This window comes from Dunckerocampus dactyliophorus, chromosome 4 (genome assembly GCF_027744805.1).
Source record: "Dunckerocampus dactyliophorus isolate RoL2022-P2 chromosome 4, RoL_Ddac_1.1, whole genome shotgun sequence".
Classification (NCBI taxonomy): Eukaryota; Metazoa; Chordata; class Actinopteri; order Syngnathiformes; family Syngnathidae; genus Dunckerocampus; species Dunckerocampus dactyliophorus.
In genome coordinates, this window is record NC_072822.1 from 1,381,581 (window position 1) to 1,403,165 (window position 21,585).

At 41.4% G+C, this 21,585-nt stretch overlaps 2 protein-coding genes across 12 annotated transcripts in view; one reads left to right on the top strand and one right to left on the bottom strand.

Annotated features, from left to right (window-relative positions):
* Positions 1-1,204: 1,204 nt before the first annotated feature.
* On the bottom strand, positions 1,205-5,705 carry LOC129180242 (transmembrane protein 176B-like). Of its 4 annotated transcripts, none has more exons than XM_054774498.1 (8): positions 5,543-5,625; positions 5,376-5,480; positions 4,443-4,624; positions 4,242-4,361; positions 4,105-4,161; positions 3,818-4,033; positions 1,559-1,672; positions 1,205-1,484 (listed from the first exon to the last, which is right to left on the bottom strand). In XM_054774498.1, exons 2-8 carry the CDS (start codon positions 5,386-5,388, stop codon positions 1,425-1,427), a joined length of 762 nt encoding a protein of 253 aa, XP_054630473.1. In that variant the 5' UTR covers positions 5,389-5,480; positions 5,543-5,625; the 3' UTR covers positions 1,205-1,424. The 4 variants fall into 4 exon arrangements, with proteins under 4 accessions (XP_054630473.1, XP_054630476.1, XP_054630474.1 ...); XM_054774501.1 differs by lacking the exon at positions 5,543-5,625 and adding an exon at positions 5,139-5,270 and having other exon boundaries at positions 5,376-5,471; XM_054774499.1 differs by lacking the exon at positions 5,376-5,480 and having other exon boundaries at positions 4,443-4,620; positions 5,543-5,705.
* wdfy3 (WD repeat and FYVE domain containing 3) overlaps positions 5,244-21,585 on the top strand; it is an 83,856-nt gene continuing 67,514 nt past the window's right edge. For 3 of the 8 annotated variants that reach the window (XM_054774485.1, XM_054774487.1, XM_054774491.1), the window contains exon 1: positions 14,055-14,684. In XM_054774485.1, coding sequence (XP_054630460.1) covers positions 14,656-14,684 — 29 coding nt within the window. In that variant the 5' untranslated portion in view covers positions 14,055-14,655. Of the gene's footprint in view, positions 5,445-5,940; positions 6,233-14,053; positions 14,685-21,585 lie in introns of those variants that run through there. The other 5 variants (XM_054774489.1, XM_054774490.1, XM_054774488.1 and 2 more) reach the window with 5 other exon arrangements.

The window sequence follows — 21,585 nt, forward strand, 5'->3', positions numbered from 1 at the left end:
CCCAACAGGAAATTAACATTTGTGTCATTCACACATTTTTGGCCCTTCGCTGTACGTACACTCCGAGACCAGTTGAAAAATTGCGAGTACAGTAGTACCTCGCATAACGTAAACCTTTTAAACCCTATAACATAAAGGTTCTCGGAACGGATTATTTACGTTGTAGGGGCTTCTACTGTATTTACATTTTGCCCTGGTATCTTTTAAGGAGGTTCTATGTAGAGCTTCCAAATGCAAAACGAAGAAATGGGAGTGACACAGTAAGCAATTATATTACAAAGAAACATTAAAGTGAAATAGGCTGTTCATCAGCTCATCAACTTTTAAAGGTGAAGCCTTTCAAAGGCAGAGCACCGAACATGAGACACTGAAAGATGTGAGAAAGTTTTACTCTCCCTTGACGGTCCTGATGGCTTCCAAAGGGACCGAAAAAACAAGATTGCGGGTACAAGCGCAGGGTGGCTGGTCTCTCCCTTAGAGCTAAGTTGAGAAGTACTGTCATCCGGGAGAAACTCGGAGTAGAAGCGTTGCTCCTCCGTATTTAGAGGTGCCACATGGGGTGGCTCGGGCATCTGGTCAGGATGCCTCCTGGACGCCTCCTTGGGGAGGTGTTCAGGGCACGTGGGAGAGACTATGTCTCTCAACTAGCCTGGGAACGCCTCAGGCTCCGCCAGGAGGATCTGGACGAAGTGGCCGGGTAGAGGGAAGTCTGGGCTTCTGTGAAAGAATGCGTTTCTATTGTTGTGAAGGTTTTGTTAAGACACAAGGTCCAGCTGTAGTAGGCCCCTTCCTTGAGAAGCTGAACTCTCCTGTAACTAGGGAACGCCCAATAGCAAATAAAGAGAGGTTTTCGGAGAGCGTATCCATAGTGGTGTGGGATGTAACTCTGGTGCGTCCCTTCGTTCTCCTCGCGAGTAAAAAGACAATCTTGGCATGTTTGAGTCTGTTTCTTTGAGTAGTTATACAGTCCAGTACTTGTCTTGCTTATCTGCAAGGATTTCCCTGACAGCTTCCCTGCTTGGACTGCTGCCCCCGCGACCCGACCTCGGATGAGCGGAAGAAGGTGGATGGATGGATGGACATTATTTTCTTGAAGGTTTTTCACCAATTCATAACCAATACACCAATCCAAGCATCCTTTTGCTACTAATTAACATTTTTTCCCTCAAATGTGGGGAAATAACAGACAAAAGACCCTTGACAGTTACGTATAATTTGTTATAATGAATTTATTGTGATTTATTACCATGCCAAACAGAGTATATAAAAGGCACATTACCTTAGAAATGAAAGACTGACATGTCTTCTAACAAACGTGGCTATACGAAAGTGACTTAGTATCAATTCCAGACGCGGTATCACTAGTAAATGAAATGGGTTAAGGTGCATTTAGACGACTGCAGCAAGAGGAAGGATCTCTCTTTTTAGGCTGAGGGCTTGTCTTCCTCCAGAAGCGGCTTGTATGTCTCAGGATCGTCCAGGCTCTGTGAGAGAACAACAACCATAGACGCGTCAAGACGTCTCGCTCTTCTGTAAACAGGAAGTGGCATGCCGTTACCTTCTTGTCTCGGCGCCTCAGAGCCTTGATGGCCAACACGGAGGCGCTGATGGCGAAGCAGAGCTCCAGGACGGACAGCACTATCAGAACGCCGTTGATGCCTCTCAGGAGCATCTAATGGAAAGCACACTTTTACCTCAGCAAATGGCCAATATCACAAAATCATACGTTGAAACAAAACGCACTATGTTGATGCTTGTCAAAGATCCTCTATATCAGGGGGGCTTACCCTTTCCCAGTTTTGTTTTTTTTTTAATTTGACAAATATTTCAACTTTCTTGTTAAATAATCTTTGTACATTTTCTTTTTGTTATATTATGACTTTATTCCCATAATATCATTTTCCAAAAATGACAACTATGTGTTTTGCTTGTTTGTCATAATATTACAACTTCAACATTTTTTTCTTTAATATTTCAACTATGCTACTAAAATGACATTTTTCCTCATAATATTACAAGTTTATTCTTGAAAAATTTACTTTTTCTCCTTGTTAGAATAGGACTTGTCTATCGTGATATTTTTTACTTTATTCCCATAACATTGTAACCTTTTCCTTAAGGTCATTTTCTAAAAAACTTTATTCATTATTTTCATTTAAATAAAATGTCCTAATGCTACTGAAATGCTGTTCTTTTTTCTTATAATATTACTATTATTATTCTAATATTATTCTACTATTATTATAATTATAATTATTATTCTCTTGAAAATACGACTTTCTCTCATTAGAATACGACTTTGGATTTTATGCTAGTAAAATGACAACCGTTTTTCCATTTCTGCTATTGTTTGTTTTTTTTTCATTTATTTTCCAACTATTTCAACTTTCATCCTGTAAATTTTCTTTTTGTAATTATGACTTTTTTCCCATATTTGGACTTTTACTCTCTTAAATTGTAAGTTTTTTCTTTAATATTTCAACTTTATGCTACTAAAATGATGTTATTTTTCCTCATAATATGACGAGTTTATTCTCATAAAATTTTGACTTTTTCTAACTTTCTTCAACAAACCTCTTCCTGTAAATTTTCTTTTCGTAATTATGACATTACGACATTACTCTGGTCAAGATTTGACTTTTGTAAAAGTCTGTAAAATTACAGCTGTTTTTTTTCCCATTTCTGTTTTTTTTTTTTTAATTTTCATTTCATTTCCTTTTTGTAACTATGACTTTATTCTCATAATATTTTGACTTTAGCCTTAAACTGAAACCTCCCCATGTTTTTTTTCTTTAAAATTACAACTTTATGCTACAAAAATGACATTATTTTTCCCCATAATATTACTAGTTTATTGCGATAAAATGAAAATAAAATTGTGCCTTTTTTTCTCGTTAGAATGCAGTTTTTTCTGGTAATATTTTGACTTTATTCTTGTAAAATTTCAGCTGTTTTTTCCCATCTCTGCTGTTTCAATATTCTTCCTGTAATTCTCAACTTTATTCGCATAATATTTTGACTTTATTTTGGAAACATTATTACTTTTCGGCAAACTCATTTTCCAAAAACGAAAACTTTGTTTGTAGTAGTTTTAAAACTTTTAAACAAATTGCGTCTTTTTTTTTCTTTGCTATTTCAACTGTATGATACTAACCTTCCATTGTAATATTACAGGTTTATTCTTGTAAATGTAAATCGTGACTTTCCTTCGAATGCAACTTTTTTCACTTAATATTTTGACTTTATTCTCGCAAATTATTGCTGTTTTTTCCATTTCTGCTATTGTTTTTTTTCAATTTTCAACTTACTTTTTGTAAATGTTCTTTTTGTATTTATTTTATTATTTTCTTAACATTTTGAATTTATTCTCATAAAATTATAATTTTTTTCCTCATAATATTACAACTTTTGTTTTCAACTTTATGCTACAAAAATGATGTTATTTTTCCTCATGATATTACGAGGTTATTCTCGTAAGATGACGACTTGTTCTTCTTAGATGAACATTTCTGACTTTATTCTCATGATTTTGTCCATTTTTTGCTGTTGTTCTTTTCTTTGTGGGCTGCAAACGGCCCCCAGGCCACACTTTGGACACCGGCTGCTTTTACGGCAACACAGCTTTTTTTCTTTGGGCTTGTGTCGTAAGAAATGTGCGACACTCATGTTTTGAATGCCTTTTTAAATGACAGAACATGAAGTTATTGACTAAAGGTGCCTCATGACGCGGAGGAGCGATGAAAACAACAACTGAGAGGCGTGGTTTGGAGGTTTTGATGCGCTGACTATCACATCAACATTTTAACACCGCACTTACGAGGACGAGGCGTTTCCCGGTCATGCATCGGTCCTTCATGAAGTCCTCACGGACGCTCATGGTCGGGTTGGGGGTCGGCCTCGTCCTCCAGTAGTAATCGTACTCGTCCTCGCAAAAGCGCCACAGCCATATGTGTGCCATGTTGGAGGAGTAGAGTACGATGGCGGCGATGGCAAAGGCGATCCCGGACAGGTTCAGCATCACATTGACGATGACCTAAACAGAAATATACTCATTTGTGACCCGCAAAGCATGCCGGGTAACTTCCTGTTGGTGAGAATGCTCACCAGACACGGACTCGGGTACCTCTCGGACAAAATGCAGACGACGCCGAACACGATGAACTAGAGAAGAGCAAGATGATGTTGTGTTAGCATCTAAACGCCTCCGAAGCGATTCGGGTGCAGATGGAAAAGCAGCTCACCAATCCTCCCAGCCACTCAGGAAACGCAGTTTCATCCATTTGCCACCAGGAGCCGGGTCCCGAGCATAGGAGGATGACGCCCAGGCCGATGTGGAGCAAGCCAACCATGATCTGAAGAGCCTGGGAAGGAGGACACCATGTGACCCCCGTATCACGCTAAACCACGCCCACCCGTTCATTCTACCGAGCTTTAAATCTCACCCCGAGCGCGGACTGGGACCTTCCCATGACCGTCCTCAGGTGCTGGGACACGGAGCAGCACACGGGGCTGTAGCAGAGCCCGCACAGGATTTGGCACAGAGGCGGCCAGCGGCTTTTGGGGTCCGAGGTCAGCGTCATGACCGTGACCCCTTTGGCCCGCGCCAAGGACACAGACATCCTGCCTGCTCCCGGGGAGGGAAAGAAATACTTTCACACTGATTGGCATGGAAAGGAATGGTGCAAGAAGCGAAGAAAATGTTGGTCGTCGTCAATGTATTAGAAAAACACGGAATATTAGGAGAATAATGCTGCAAATGTATGACTTTTTTGGGAAGGAAAGTTGTAATATTACCTTTAACCCCCTGTTCATTCCACAAAAAACTTACGAGAAAAAATCATAAATGTACTACTTTTATTCTTGTAATTTAATTTAATTTAAATTTATTTACATTAATAATTCAAATTAATAATCGATTTAATTAATACTTTCATTAAATGTCATGTATGCTATATTGTTAAATTGTTCACAAAAAGTTTGTTGACACAAATATTTGTGTAAAATATTTCTTCCTTCTTTTTTTATTTTCATTAGTCACAAAATCATTCTAGAATCTTTAAAAAAGTACCGGTATCAACGAAGCTGTCCCTATATGTACATGGTATCTGATCGACACCAACATTTTCAGTATCGCTCACCTCTCGTCGTCTCGGTGCTGCCACCTCTGGTCACAAACTGTACTATTATTTTTTGTGCTGGGGCATTGACTTTATAAATGCGTCTTCTTAAGAGGATTATTTTTGTCTTGGGTTATGACAACAACTCTAGACCTTTGAATATAATAGAAATAGAGCATCTAGTATTATGACCAGGCGTAGCACTGAAGTTGTGGAGACAGGAAGTCCTGTTGCGTAGTTGTTTACATTTCTACATACTTGTCGATGTCATTCAAGGTCGATTGTCTTGTTGGTAATTCGCCCGAAAGACAACTTTTTATCGTCCTGGTAAGTTGTTGGAATGTTCAGCAAAGCTCTGTGTAGCTAAGCAGGAGTTAGTTAAACGAATGACGCATAACTGCAGTACATACGAGAAAAGCACATACTTGCCTGTTTCGGTGAGTTTTTCCGAATGAAATCAGTCGAATTCTAAGCTTGCAGTCCCGTGTGATTGCGTTTAATATGGCCGAGAAAGGAGTTTCGACTTCCTGGTAGCCCCTCCCTTTATATGACCTAATCGGTGTACTGTATTGTATAATTGTCAAACAAAAATCAAAACATCCGGTTTTAGTGTGGAAACTCTCATGTTCTACTTCCGTTTATTCCGAGCTCGCTCTTCCACTAAATGGTGCCGATCTTAAAAGCAACGACGTTTCTGCTTAAAAGAATATTTGTCTGATAAAGGTCAGTTTATTGTTAACGTTAAACTAACAGTCAAATGTAAAGCTCTTTCCAATACTCGTACTGTACTTTGACGGGGTGTCTTCTTCCTTTCCTCCGGCAGATGACAGCAGTGTTCCTCGGCATGCCGTCCGGGCTGCTCGGCTCCACTGGAGGATGCTCCCGGTTCGGACGCCGCTGGGCCGATTCTCGCTTGTTACTTGGATGTTGAGGGGAGACAAAAATGGCCACCGAGGGTGAAGGAGGAGCGGCAGCCACGATGACTTGTGGACTAACACGTCGTATGTAATCTATGGAAGGACATGGAGGGCCCCGCCTGGAGCTTTAATCGACGCACCGCAGTCTCTCATTCCGGGCCGAGTGTTTTCCTGTGACCGCTGCTGGCTGGCTGGTAGGTAGGTGGCTGCTTGCTACATGGAGCTTAGCTAGCTTAGCGCCACTAGCGGGCGACTTAGCATAAATAAGGACTGTTTTGTCTCTCGCTTGTGTGTCGTCTCGTCTGTGCATTGTTGTGTTGTGTTATGCAGATTAAGTTGTTATGAAGAAGGACTTTTTTTAATGTGTCGTCTTTGTGTGAAACGGGAACAAGACGTGACACTTTAGCCGGACACTGCTTACAGATGATGCTATTGCGATCAGCTGGCGACTAGCTAACGGACCCCCGTCCAAGCTAACTCCTATGGGGGCTTCTGGGTCTTTCTGCAACAATAGACTTCGAACCCGGTGAAACCCACGTTCGGAGACGACCAAGCAATGACTGACCAGGCTAGAGGAGGGTTACCGTCACGGTACCGCAAAATGTTCGGTCCGATGATGGGTGAATCGGTTCGGTTGTGACGTTGTAGAGGAAATGACTGGCATTTCGTAAAGTCAGCGGGCGTCTTTATATCTGAAGCAGAACCGGGCACAGTCTGGTGGAAAATGTTTGAGGACTAATCTGTTGTCTAATGTGTAACACAAACATATGATCGTTTATACGCGGAAACACGCCTAAATCAAATATTTGATGTTACACGCATGGCATGTGTGTTGATATACCCTTAATGCAAACACGTGACGTGAAACGCACAAACATTTGGTTGTTTACGTGCGCAATACCAATATATGACGTTACAGGTATGAGACACCTATCAGTGTTAGTGCAGTACAGAGAAACGCGCCGCTTTACAACTGTACTGTATCAGGAGTGTATTGGAAACACGTGCAACATTAACGTGTTGACCTGTACAACGTGACACACCCCGTGTGCTTCTAAACTTCAACACGTTGTTGCACGTGTAGTGAAAACATAACGTTACATGTGTTACAGTTGAGAAGCACACGGGGTGTGACGTGTCATGAGCGAAAACAAAATGACCAGTATGTGATTGATGGTAACGCGCGCATTACAAACGAGCCGTTACAGACGATGCCGCACCCGCGTGTCTAACAATGACAGCAACATAGTTGGGCGCGCGATTAAAAAGATGGCAGCGTGTAATTGGAACGAGGCGTTATACGTGCAGCAGTAACATTGATGCGTTACCTGTCCATTGGAAGCATGTTGGCATGCGGCACTACACATGATGTTACACGTGCAGCAGTAACATATTGATATGTTACGTGTCTAATGAACGCATGGTAAAGTGTGTAATGGAAACATTGGGCCTTGCACATGCTGTTATACGTGCAACACTAACATATTAGCATGTTACTTGTCTAATGAAAGCATTGTATTGTGTGTAGTAGTAGAAAAATCGGGCATTACGTGTCTACTGAAAGCTTGGTAACATGCATAATAAAGACATGAGGCGTTACACAAGCTGTTACATGTGTGTCAGTAACATTGTCATGTTAAGTGTCTAATGAAAGCACGGTAATGTGTGTAATAGAGACGTGAGGCGTTACACGTGCGTCAGTAACATATTGTCGTGTTACGTGTCTAATGAAAGCACGGTAACATGTGTAATAGCAACGTGAGGCTTTACACATGCTGTTACACCATTCCATTCCATTTTCCTCCGCTTATCCGGGTCCGGGTAGCGGGGGCAGCAGTCTTTGTAGGGAAGCCCAGACTTCCTGGTCCCCGACTACCTCCTCCAGCTCCCCCGGGAGGACACCAAGGCGTTCCCAGGCCAGCTGTGAGACATAATCCCTCCAGTGTGTCCTAGGTCTTGCCAGGGGCCTTCTCCCGGTTGGGCATGCCCGAAACACCTCACCAGGGAGGCGTCCGGGAGGCATCCGGACTAGATGCCCGAACCACCTCAGCTGGCTCCTCTCGATGTGAAGGAGCAGCGGCTCTACTCTGAGCTCCTCCCGGATGACCGAGCTCCTCACCCTATCTCTTAGGGTGAGTCCCACCACCCTACGAAGAAAAGTCATTTCAGCCGCTTGTATCCGAGATCTCGTTCTTTCGGTCACGACCCAAAGCTCATGACCATAGGTGAGGGTGGGAACATAGATCGAACGGTAAATTAAGAGCTTTGCCTTCCGGCTCAGCTCTCTCTTCATCACGACGGTCCGGTACAGCGACCGCATTACTGCAGACGCTGCGCCGATCCGCCTATCGACCTCACGCTCCAACATTCCCTCACTTGAGAACAAGACCCCGAGATACTTGAACTCCTCCACCTGGACCTCATTCCCAACCCGGAGGGAGCAATCCACCTTTTTCCGACTGAGAACCACGGCCTCAGATTTGGAGGTGCTGAGTCTCATCCCAGAAGCTTCACACTCAGATGCAAACTGTCCCAGTAAACGCTGCAGGTCACAGCCTGATGAGGCCATCAGGACCACGTCGTCCGCAAATAGCAGAGACGAGATCCTAAGGCCCCCGACACCTTGGCTGCGCCTAGAAATTCTGTCCATGAAAATTATGAACAGAATCTGTGACAAAGGGCATTGGCGGAGGCCAATGTTCACCGGAGACAGTCTTGACTTACTGCTGGCAATGCGAACCAGGCTCCTGCTCCGATTGTACAAGGACTGAATGGCACGTAGTAACGCGCCAACAATCCCATACTCCTGGAGCACCCCCCACAGGACACCGCGAGGGACACGGTCGAATGCCTTTTCCAGGTCCACAAAGCACATGTAGACCGGTTGGGCAAACTCCCAAGTACCCTCCAGTACCCTTGCAAGGGTGTAGAGCTGGTCCAGTGTTCCGCGACCAGGACGAAAACCACATTGCACCTCCTGTAGCCAAGGTTCAACTAACGGTCGTACCCTTCTCTCCAGCACCCTGGAATAGACTTTCCCAGGGAGGCTGAGGAATGTGATCCCCCTGTAGTTGGAACACACCCTCCGGTCACCCTTCTTGAAAAGGGGGACCACCACCCCAGTCTGCCAATCCAGAGGTACTGTTCCCGACTTCCACGCAATGTTGAAGAGACGTGTCAGCCAAGACAGTCCCTCAACTTCCAGAGCCTTGAGGAATTCAGGGCGAAACTCGTCCACCCCCGGAGCTTTGCCATTGGGGAGCGTTTTGACTACCCCAGATACCCCAGCCACGGTGATGGAACTGTCCGCGTTCGTGTCCACAGCCTCTACTTCCTCTATGGAAGGTATGTCAGTGGGATTGAGAAGGGCCTCAAAGAACTCCTTCCACCACCCAACTATATCCTCAGTCGAGGTCAGCAGGCCCCCGTCCCCACTGTAAACAGTGTGGACTGGGCACTGCTTCCCCTTTCTGAGACGCCGGACGGTTTGCCAGAACCTCTTTGAGGCCGACCGAAAGTTGTGTTCCATAGCCTCACCGAACTCCTCCCACACCCAAGTTTTTGCCTCGACCGCCAACAAGCGATAGGACTCCTTCTTCAGCTTGACGGCAGCCCTGACCTCTGGTGTCCACCATCGGGTTCGGGGCTTACCGCCACGACAGGCACCGACCACCTTTCGGCCGCAGCTTCGATCGGCTGCCTCAGCAATGGAGGCACGGAATAGAGCCCATTTGGACTCAATATCCTCGTCCCCCCCCTGGATGCAGGCGAAGCTCTGCCGGAGGTGAGAGCTGAAGACTCGACAAACAGGAGACTCTGCCAAACATTCCCAGCACACCCTCACTACACATTTGGGTCTCCCGGGTCTGTCCAGCATCCTCCCCCGCCATCTAATCCAACTCATCACCAGGTGGTGATCAGTTGACAGCTCAGCCCCTCTCTTTACCCGCGTGTCCAGAACATGCGGGCGCAGGTCTGATGATACGACTACAAAGTCGATCATAGACCTGTGGCCTAGGGTGTCCTGGTGCCATGTGCACTTATGGACATCCTTATGTTCGGACATGGTGTTTGCGATGGACAAACTGTGGTTCGCACAGAAGTCCAACAGCATCACACCGCACGGGTTCAGATTGGGGAGGCCGTTCCTCCCAATCACGCCCATCCAGGTCACACTGTCATTGCCCACATGGGCGTTGAAGTCTCCCAGCAAAACAACGAAGTCACCAGTTGGGGTGCTCTCCAGCACCCCTCTGATGGCCTCCAAGAAGGCTGGGTATTCTGAACTGCCGTTCAGCGCGTATGCACAAACGACAGTCAGGACCCTTTCCCCAATCCGAAGGCGTAGGGAAATAACCCTCTCGTTAACCGGGGATGACTCCAACACAGAGGCACTGAGCCGGGGGGTTATTAATAAGCCCACACCAGGTTGCCGCCTCTCCCCAGCAGCAACTCCAAAGTAGAACAAGGTCCAGCCCCTCTCGAGGAGTTTGGATCCAGTACCCAAACTGTGGTTCGAGGTGAGTCCGACTATATCTAGTCGGAATGTCTCAACCTCTCTCACAAGTTTGGGCTCCTTCCCCTCCAGAGAAGTGACATTCCATGTCCCAAGAACCAGATTTGGCCGTTGAAGATCAAACCATTAGGCTTGCCCCCGCAGGTGGTGAGTCTACGGGGGGAGATCCCGTGTGGCTTGTTTGGGCTGAGCCCGGCCGGGCCCCACGGGTGAGAGCTCGACCACCAGGCGCTTGCCTGCGAGCCCCTCCCCCAGGCCTGGCTCCAGGGTGAGGCCCCGGTATCCCACGTCCAGGCGAGGTGCGGTCTCTCCTCATGTGTTTTTTCATAAAGGTCTTCTGAATCACTCTTGGTCTGGCCCGTCACCCAGGACCTGTTTGCCTTGGGAGACCCTACCAGGGGCATATAGCCCCAGACAACATAGCTCCTAGGATCACTCGGGCACACAAACCCCTCCACCACGGTAAGGTGGTGATTTACAGAAGGGAATACTGTTACACTTGTGTCAGTAACATATTGTCGTGTTACGTGTCTAATGAAAGCACGGTAACGTGTGTAATAGCAACGTGAGGCGTTACACGTGATGTGTTACATGTGTAATGCAAGCATATGAGCTGTTTCACATGTGGTTTTGAGTCATGTAAAGCAATGTTGTTATGTCACACATGCAAACTGCTCCCCTGGTGACAGCCCCCGACCCCCATTGTGTGTGTGTGTGTGTGTGTGTGTGTTTCTCCTGCTGTCACACACCAGGGGTTGGTGAGCTGGTTGTTGTGATTTCTTGAGAAGAAGCAGCTATAAACCAGGAGAGGATAAAAGTTAATTAGAGCCCAGGGGAGCGTCACGCTCGTCACCTGAGCCAGCTGAGCACCAAATACACGTTCCATGCTGACACGTTGTAACGTGCACACGCTATATATGTTGTGTTTGCAAATACAGCAAGTGTGCGTGTGTTGTTTTTTCCACATCCATTCTTGTTAAAAAGAAAAAAGAGAGAAAAAGAAATGCCGCGCTTGTTTACTTGCTAGCTGTTTAAAATCAGTGCAGATTTCATCACCAATCAGGTTGCGAGGTTGAATGTAGCGAGGAGCCCTTGGGTTCCTCTGAACTGGTTTCCCCGGACGTCATGTTAATGCCGTCGTTATTCAATGTGCCGCCGGTGGAATGTGGAGACCGAGATAGCAGAACGGAGTGACAAGGTTCGTGACCTCATTTCCTCCTCGATCGTGAGCACAAAACAAATACTCAGAGAGGGTGGGCGTGGCCAGGGCTGAGCGGCACCTGATCCAGGTGAGACCAAGCGTCAGAGCTGCAACAGAAACAGCCACAGTATCTTTTTACTCGCCTCCAGCCGGTCAGACCTGCTCGACATGCGTGCTCATTGAACAATATCCGATATTTATTGTCAGGTGGTCCATATGGGATAACGACCTGGTGGCCCACGGACTGACTGCGAATGTAACTTGTCATCATGACTCGGCATCATAGCTCTGCTTCCGAAGACGTAGTAGGAGGGTCGGCATCGGTCAACTTTTTTTTTTTTTTTTTGCAAATATTTCAACTTTCTTCATAAATAATCTTCATAAATGTTCTTCTTGTGATATTATGACTTTATTTCCATAATATTATGACTTTTTTTTTCCCCCAACCTAATTTTCCCCCAAAATTGCAGTTTTATTGTGTTTTCTTTCCCATAATATCATGACTTGAAGAACAAGTCTTTCTTTACCATTTCAACATCGTGATACTCAAATGATGTGATTTTTCATCACAATATTGCGACTTTATTTTTGTAAAATCGCAGCGTTTTTCCTCTTAATATTTTGATTTTATTCTGGTCAAATTACCGTTGTTTTTTTTCCCATTTCAGCTGGGCATTTTTTTTTCCGTTTTTCCAACTATTTTAATTTTCTTCTTGTAAATTTTCTTGTAATATTTTGACTTTATTCCCCTAATATTATAACTTTTTTTTCCCAACCTATTTTTCCAAAAATGTATATAATATGTACATTTATATTTAATTTTTTTCTTTAATATTTCAACTATATGCTACTAAAATGACTCATAATATTCATAATCCTCATAATATTACCAATTTATTCTTGTAAATTTTATTTTATTTTGTTTTGTTTCTCATATTATTACAAATTTAAAAAAAAGTCTGTCTTTTAATATTTCCACATTATGCTACTAAAATTATGTTATTTTTCCCCACAATATTAGTTTAGTTTTTGGTAAAATTGTGATTTTTTTTTCTTGTTAGAATCAGACTGTTTGACTTTATTCTGGTAAAATTACAGCTGTTTTTTTAATTTCTTTTTTTTCAATTTTCTGACTATTTAAATTTTTTTCTTGTAAATTTTCTTTCTAATATTATATATTATTTCTAATATTTTGACCTCATTCCCATGACATTCTAACTTTTTCCTCCCAACCTAATTGTCCAAAAATTACAATTTTATTTTGTTTCGTTCCTCATAATATTACGACTTAAAAAAAGTCTTTCTTTAATATTTCAACATTATATTTCAACAATGTTATTTTTCTCCACAATATTACAATTTTATCTTAATATTTTTACTTTATTCTCGTAGAATTACAGCTGTTTTTCCATTACTGATGGGTTTTTTTTCCCAGTTTTCCAATTATTTAAATTTTTTTCTTGTAAATGTTCTTTTTGTAATATTGTGACTTTATTTCCATAATATTATGCCTTTTTTTCCCCCAAGCAAATTTTTCAAAAATTACAATTTTATTTTGTTTTGTTTCTCATTATCTTACAAAAAAAAACTTTCTTTAATACAGACCTGATCAGAATCTTAAGACCAGTTGAAAAATTGCTAGAATTTTCATTTTGCACCTTTGGATCTTAATGAGGTTTTAAGTAGAGCTGCAATATGCAAAAGCAAGAAGGGGGAGTGAGACAAAAAGCACTTTGAACCCCTAGCCCTAACCCTAACCCTAACCCCTGTAGCTCTACTTAAAACCTCCAAAAGACCCAAATGTGCAAAATGCAAATTCTCGCAATTTTTCAACTGGTCTGAAGCTTTTGATCAGGAGTGTATTTCCACATTATGCTACTACAGTGACGATTTTTGATGACAATATTACGGGTTTATTCTTGTAAAATTATGAGTTTTTCTTATTAGATTACAACTTTTTTCTTTTAATATTTTGACTTTATTCTGGTAAAATTACAGCTTTTTTCCCCATTTTTTTTCTAATTTTCCAACTATTAAAATGTTCTTCTTGTAAATTTTCTTTATAGCTATAATATTTTGACTTTATTCCCATAATATTCTAGCTTTTCCCCCAACCAAATTTACCCAAAATTACAATTTTATTTAGTTTTGTTTGTTTCTTATAATATTACGACTTAAAAATGACGTTATTTTTTTCCTCATAAGATTACCAGTTTATTTTTGTAAAATTTGGACTTGTTCTTATGGGATTACAACTTATTTGTCTTAACATTTTATTCTTGTAAAATGACTGCAACTTTCTTTTTTTTGCTTTTGTTTTTTTTGTTAAATGATATTTTTAGAACATGCCGCTGGCCGCAAATGAGCCCTGGTCCGCACTGTGGACACCCGTGCTCTAACGTTATCCTGTTTACATCATATTGAATGTATCCTGTTTACATCGTATATGTACACCGCTTTTGGTCTAACCAGGTTTTTGGTGCATTTTGCCACTTTTGACAGTGGAAACGAAAAAAAAAAAAAAAATCTTGGTCTGCTTGGGGAAAAAAAGGCTTTAGTGCTCCAGTCCCATTTTCTTGCCTAAATGGTTTGTTCCTCTCGGCGCATTGGCCACTTGCCTCCACCCCACCGGTGTCAGGGGGGGATCAGCTGCACCAGTCCCTGCAAGTCACACACACACACGCACACGCACGCACGCACGCACGCACGCACAGTGGACCGGCTGGCAAACAAAGCCACTGGCACTGCCATGTCTCCGCTCTTAGCCTCTCCCCCTCTCGCGCCGCCGTGAGGGGAAGGCATGACACCACCGTCGCTGCCGCCCCTCGTCAGAAAAGGCATCCGCTTTCTGGGACGCGACGCCTTTGGAGGAAGATAATATACATCCTCCGCTCCTGAGTCGAGATGCTGGCTGGGCACAGTGAGAACAGCAGGTAGGGGAGAGAGAGAGGGGAAAAAAAAGCTACCTGTCTCCGCGGCGACGGAGATGTTTACTGATGCCAGCCCTCACGGTTTGTATTGTGTGAGTCGGCCATGTTTGTTGTTTTTGTGGCTCCCGTAGAACGCCGCACCCATTGGCATTCATACTTAACATGTACGGCAGCATCAGCACCCGGCAGCAGCCAGAGATGATGATGATGACGATCATTGGCACGTCCTCTGTGCCTCATGTCATCACTAAAATAGGACTGAAGTACTTTGAATACATTTGCAATATTATGTACTTACATATTTGGAGGATGTTGACTGGCGTCAGGGGAGTGGAGTGAGGTTTCCCGGGCTGATGAAGTTAGCACGTAAATACCTCGGCTACACCGTGAGCGTTTCATTTGCCCGACTTAGGCCTGTCACAATAATCGATTAATCGACCGAAAACAGGTCGATAATTATGACGTCTTTGATAAATTGACATGTGCATGAACGCGTGTGTTTTTTCATCTGCTCGTCCTTGGACGACAAGAGGGTTCACTCCACATCTGTCTGCGCGCGCTGGTTCTATATTGGAATGAACGTAGAGAGTGAACCCTCATCTCCTCTCATTCAGCCTCTTTGTGGAGGCGGGGCTACTAGTGAGTGGACACAGAGTGCTAGCACCAAATTAGCCTCGTGAGAAAGCATATGCTAACATGAATGAAGGCACAGAAGCGACGGTTTCCAAGGCAAGCGCAACAGCCCCAGTGTGGGAATATTTTGTTTTTAAACAGAATGACCAAGGTGAGCGCATGAACACCAACGACCAACACGGACAGTTTTCTCAACTGGGGAAAAAAAGCCTCGGGCAGCGGAGCCTTCGTCTCGACAGTCAGCGCTTACTGAGGTGTTGGGTCGGCAAAGGAAATAAACAAAATAGTGCGAAATGGTGGGCCCTCACATTGCAAAAGAACAACAACGTGGTTGATCTCAAACATCTTTTACTGCCAACACCTTGCAACTCAACCAACAACGTACAGTACATACAGTACATACAGGCAGCTTGTGGCTCACACAGGTACTCTATACTTGAGCCAGCTACTGGTTCAAATGGGATTTACACCTCTTATGACAATTAATGAAAAAATGTCCTCAAAAAAATGTTGATAACATCGATTATCAACCATAATTTTTAGCACAATTATCAACCAGAAAAATGTGTTACCATGACAGGCCTAGCCGGACTGACTTTTACATGTTGCTGGTACAGTATTTCTACTGCCGGCTTTATTTTCTGACACTTTGAAGGTGAAGACTAAAATGACATTATTTCTACTCATAATATTACCAGTTTATTCTTGTAAAATGGTAAAATTAAAATTTCAACTTCTTTTTCTGAATATTTTGCCTTTATTCTTGTTAAATAACAATCCTATTTCAATTTTCTTCTCAGAATTTTGACTTTATTCTCTTAATATTATAACTTTTTCTCCAATTTAATTGTCCAAAAATGACAACGTCATTAGTTGTTCTTCATAATATGACGAAAAAATCCCCAAAACAAATGTCTTGTCTTCAATTCTTCACATTATGCTACTCAAATGGCATTATTTCTCCTTGTAATATTACAAATTCTCTTAAAATTGGGACTTTTGCTTGTTTAAATACAGCTTTTTTTCCCTTTTAAAATTTTTTCCAACTATTTCAGTTTTCTTCCTGTCATTTGAACTTTATTGCTATCCTATATTGACTTTATTCTCGTAACATTATACGTTTTTCCACAATGTAATTGTCTAAAAATGTTTTTCATAATATTACGAGAAAAAACAATATCCGAAAAATGCCACTAATGACATTATGTTTCCTCACAATACTACGACCTTATTCCCATAATAATGACTTTTTTTTCGGTAGATTACAATATATTTTTGTCCCTTAATAATTTGACTTTATTCTTGTAAAATTACTGCAGATTTTTTGATTTTTGCTGTTTTTTCTCCCCTTCTTGTTACATGATATTTTTGAATGTGTTGCTGGCCAATAAAAAAACAATTTGGACTCCCCTGCTGTAAGGTTTTAACTGTGACACAAAACTTTCTTTAGTACTTCCTGCCATCGACAGTTGTCGAGTCAGGAGCAAGGGTCCTCTGACGTCCCGCCACAAAGGGATTGCAGGGCCGTCGGTCGCGTGTCGTTCTGCCGGCGTTCTCACAGTGTTTTATTGACGTGTTTCGTGGGGACCGGCAGCTGTAATTCATTTCACTGCCCCCCTGTCTTCCACCATAACCTAGGCACGGGGTCGATCCCAGCCAGTATCGGTGTCGGGCTGCGATGCCGGCGTAATTCACGTATCGGAAGTTGCCGATACCACCTGCGCAGATTTCCGATCCATGTTGTCAGCACACATAGCTAGAAGAACCGACACACACACACACCTCCGGGTCGCTACAATATCACACTTGCCTGTAGAGAGGAGTTTATTACAGCCTCATATCAAATCACCAATAATGCTAATGTGGGGACCCAGAATGTATGTGTGTTAAAGTTTTGTTGTTTTCTGTGAAGCCGTGAACGCATCAGGCTGAGTGCAGTTTGCTGATATTCTCCCAGCTGTATTTGCTGATATTCTTTTGGCGTGTTTGCCAGTTGCCTCTTGCGTATCGGCAGATATCCACAGTCACGTATCGGAATAGGGCGCACCCCTGCTGCCGAGCCGCTTTCTTCTCCGTCGGAGCTCCCAGGGTTCCAGATTCCCCTCGCAGAGAGTTTCAGCAAGCAGGAGAGGTTCCCGCGTTTACGTCACGCGCTCCGGGGAGCTCTTTGAAGACTTTGGGCTTTTCCGGGACATCGGGTGCCTCCGTCTCTCGGAGGTTAGCTTTAACTCGGTGAGACGCTCATCGCACTTGACGTTTGCTGGAAGAGAAGGCTTTGATAAGCTCTCAGGAGTCCACATTCCACTGGTGCCTTCAACTCACTTTCTTGCTTCAGCCAAGATGAGATTGTTGCGGGACTTTAAGGTGGGCAAAAAAAAAAAAAGCTTGACGTTGTTAGCTTGTTGGCTCGGCAGCTAGCCTCTTTTTCACGTGGGGACTTGTTGTTGTATTCCAAAATACTGAAGCACACCTTGAGCACTTGATTTAATAAATAAATAAATAAGAAACAACTGCAAAAATCAGCCGTAATTTTACAAGAATAAAGTCAAAATATGAAGACAAAAAAGTTGTATTTTTATGAGAGTAACGTCCTAATATTATAAGGAAAAAAATTTCATTTTAGTGGCATAAAGTTGAAAAAAAATTCTTTCTTTGTAGTTCTATATTATGAAAAACAAACAAAATAACAAATAAAGTTGTAATATTTTAGAAAATTAGGTTGCGGAAAAGGTTACAGTGTTAGGAGAATAAAGTCAAAATATGAATAGAAACAAGTCGTATTCTAACGAGGAAAAAAGTTGCAATTTTACAAGAATAAACATGTAATATTATGAGGAAAATAATGTCATTTTAGTTGCACAGAATTGAATTATTAAAGAATAAATATAATATTTTTTAGGTTCTTTTATTATGAAGGACAAAGTGAAGTTGTCATACTTGGAAAATTTGGGGAAAAAAAGTTAGAATGTTCTGGGAATAAAGTCATAATATTGCGAGAAGAAAATTTCTAAGTAGAAAGTTTGAATATAAGATATTAAATACAAGTTTGAATGAAGTTAAAATTTTTTCAAAATTAGGTTGCGGAAAAGCTTACAATGTTAGGAGAATAAAGACAAAATATTAAGATAAACAAGTCGTATTCTAACGAGGGAAAAAAGTTTCAATTTTACAACAATAAACTGGTAATATTATGAGGAAAATAATCGCATTTTAGTGCATGAAGTTGAAATATTAAATAATTTTTTTAAAGTCATTATATTTAGCAAAACAAAGCAAACAAAACAGAAATAAAGTTGTCATTTTTTGAAAATTAGTTTGAGGGGAAAAAGTTATAATATGGTGGAAATAAAGTCGTAATATTGCGAGATTAAATTTATAAGAAAAAAGTTTGAAGTAGTTGTAAAATAATAATAATAAAAAAAACAGCAACAGTAGAAATTCAAAAAACAGCTGTAATATTCAGAAAATAAAGTAAAAAATATTAGCAGAAAAAAGTTGTCATCAAATGAGAAAAAGTATTATTTTTCTGAGAATAACGACGTAATAATATGAGGAAAAATAATGTCATTTTAGTAGCATTAAGTTGAAAAAGGATAATAAATGGTAAAAAATACATTTGTCATTTAAAAATACATACTGTAGGTTGCAGAAAAGGTGACAGTGTTACGAAAATAAAGTCAAAATATTACGAGAAACAAGTCGTATTCTAACGATGAAAACAAGTCGCAATTTAATAGAATAAACTGGTAATATGACAAGGAAACATTTTAGTGGCACTGGGGGAGTTGTTGCATTCCAAAATCCTAATTTTCGGGGTCCCACTGACTGTAGCCTGGAGAAAGAGACTGGACGGGTGGTCTAGAAAGCAGCATGATTAGCCTGCTTTGCGTACGGATGATTTGTTCTTATACTGTAGATTGACTGTGGTCATGGAGCGAGATGCAGCACAGCTATTTTTGGTGCTTCAAAATGATTCAGATGTTGACTCAGGCTAATGCTGAGGTTTTGTGTGCTCGGTGACTACTTTCAGCTTGTTGCCAAAGAAACGTATGTAAAGTGAATGCTTTATGGACGCCGTGGGAGGCCAAAAACATGAATAGCAAAACAGATAGAGTACAGTGATACCTCGGTTGGTGTTATTCATTCATTCCCAAACGTTCCCAACCGAAACTGATGCAAGTATGAAAATCCAATTAAGCCATTCCAGACTCCCAAAAATATTAACAAAAAATACATTTGTATTGAGAATAATTACAGTTTTACATGCAGAAATCAACGTGAAATACTGATAAATGGATGGAACTTACTGTGGATGCAAACTTCCTGTACATCCTGGCCATGTTGAATTCAATCAATTCTCACCTTCTTTATCAGAGTGCTGCCACTCGCTACTTTCTTTGGCCCCGTGGCAGACTATTTAGCAGCCGCACTCGATAACAAAATGCACGTACAACAGCAACAGCACAGACAACCTACAGTATTTACCACCTTTTTAAATATGCTTTTTAACTTTATTAGAGCCCTCTAGAAATGAAAAAAGACCCCTATAGTCACCTTTAAACTCATATTACCCAATATACTAGACATACTGTAATAAGAGAAGATAAGACATACAAAACCTGTTTAGGACCTTTTTATTAATACGGGTTTAACATTACGAGAGCCCTGTAGACATGAAATAAACCCACCGATAGTCACCTGTACACACCTACTATTCAATATAGTAGACATAAGACATAGAAAACCTGTTTACAACCTTCTCAATATGGTTTTAACATTATTAGAGCCCTCTATACATGAAATAACACCCCTGTAGTCTTATTTTCTCTTATTATGTCTGCTATATTGGTACAGTATGTCTAGTATAGTCACCTTTACATGTAGTAGACATAAGAAGAGAAAATAAGACATAGGAAACCTGTTTACACCCTTCTAAATACGCTTTTTAACATTATTAGAGCCCTCTTGATGTGAAACAACACCCATGTAGTCTTATTTCCTCTTATTATGTCTACTATATTGGGTGTTATTTCATGTCTAGAGGGCTCTAATAGTGTTAAAAATCACATTTAGAAGATCATAAACAGGTTTACTATGTCTTATTTTCTCTGATTATGTCTACTATATTGGGTAAAAGGAGTGCAACAGTCACTACAGGGGTGTTATTTGATGTCTAGACAGCCCTAATGATGTTAAAAAGCATATTTAGAAGGTCGTAAGCAGGTTTTCTATGTTTTATTTTTTCTTATGTTTACTATATTGGGTAATCGGAGCGTAAAGGTGACTATAGGGGTGTTATTTCATGTCTAGAGGGCTCTAATAATGTTAAAAAGCGTATTTAGAAGGTAGTTAACAGGTTTTCTATGTCTAATATATCTTATTTTCTCTTATGTCAACTATATTGGGTAATAGGAGTGCAAAGGTGAATATAAGGGTGCTATTTCTTGTCTAGAGGGCTCTAATGATGTTAAAAAGCGTATTTGGAAGATTGTAACCAGGTTTTCTATGTCGTATATGTCTTATTTTCTCTTATTATGTCTACTATATTGCGTAATAGGAGTGTAACGGGGGAATAGGGGTGTTATTTCATGTCTAGAGGGCCCTAATGTTAAAAAACGTATTTAGAAGGTTGTAAACAGGTTTTGTATGTCCTGTGTCTTATTCTCTGTTACTGTGTCTACTATATTGTAAAGGTGACTAGGGGTGTTATTTCATGTCCAGAGGGCTCTAATAATGTTAAAACCATATTTAGAAGGTCGTAAACAGGTATTCTATGTCTTATTTTCTTTTGTGATTTGTATGGTTTTGTATGTCTTATATCTTATTTTCTGATACTGTGTCTACTAGATTGGGTAAGAAGAGTGTAAAGGTGACTATAGGGGTGTTATTTAATGTCTACAGGGCTCTAATAATGTTTAAAAATCATATTTAGAAGGTCCTAAACAGGTTTTCTAAGTCTTATATGTCTTATTTTCTGTTATTATGTCCACTGTATTGGGTAATGGGAATGCAAAGGTGACTATAGGGGTGTTATTTCATTTCTAGAGGGCTCTAATAATGTTACAAAACGTAGTTAGAAGGCCCTAAACAGGATTTCTCGGTCTTATTTTCTCTTATGGCTACTATATTGGGTAATAGGAGTGTAAAGGTGACTTGCAGCAAGCAGAAGTATTTCCTCTAGACTAGTTCATGTGCGACTCGAGCTCCGCCACAATAGTGAACACGGATCCCTCCTGTAACGTCTTCTTATTCCCTGGCAGACCAGGTGCGT

Excerpts from the sequence above, each read along its gene's own strand:
- LOC129180242 (XM_054774498.1), bottom strand. Across the intron at positions 4,162-4,241 it reads CTGAGTGGCTGGGAGGATTG|TTCATCGTGTTCGGCGTCGT; the intron begins GTGAGCTGCTTT and ends GCTCTTCTCTAG. Across the intron at positions 1,485-1,558 it reads TGAGGCGCCGAGACAAGAAG|AGCCTGGACGATCCTGAGAC; the intron begins GTAACGGCATGC and ends GTTCTCTCACAG.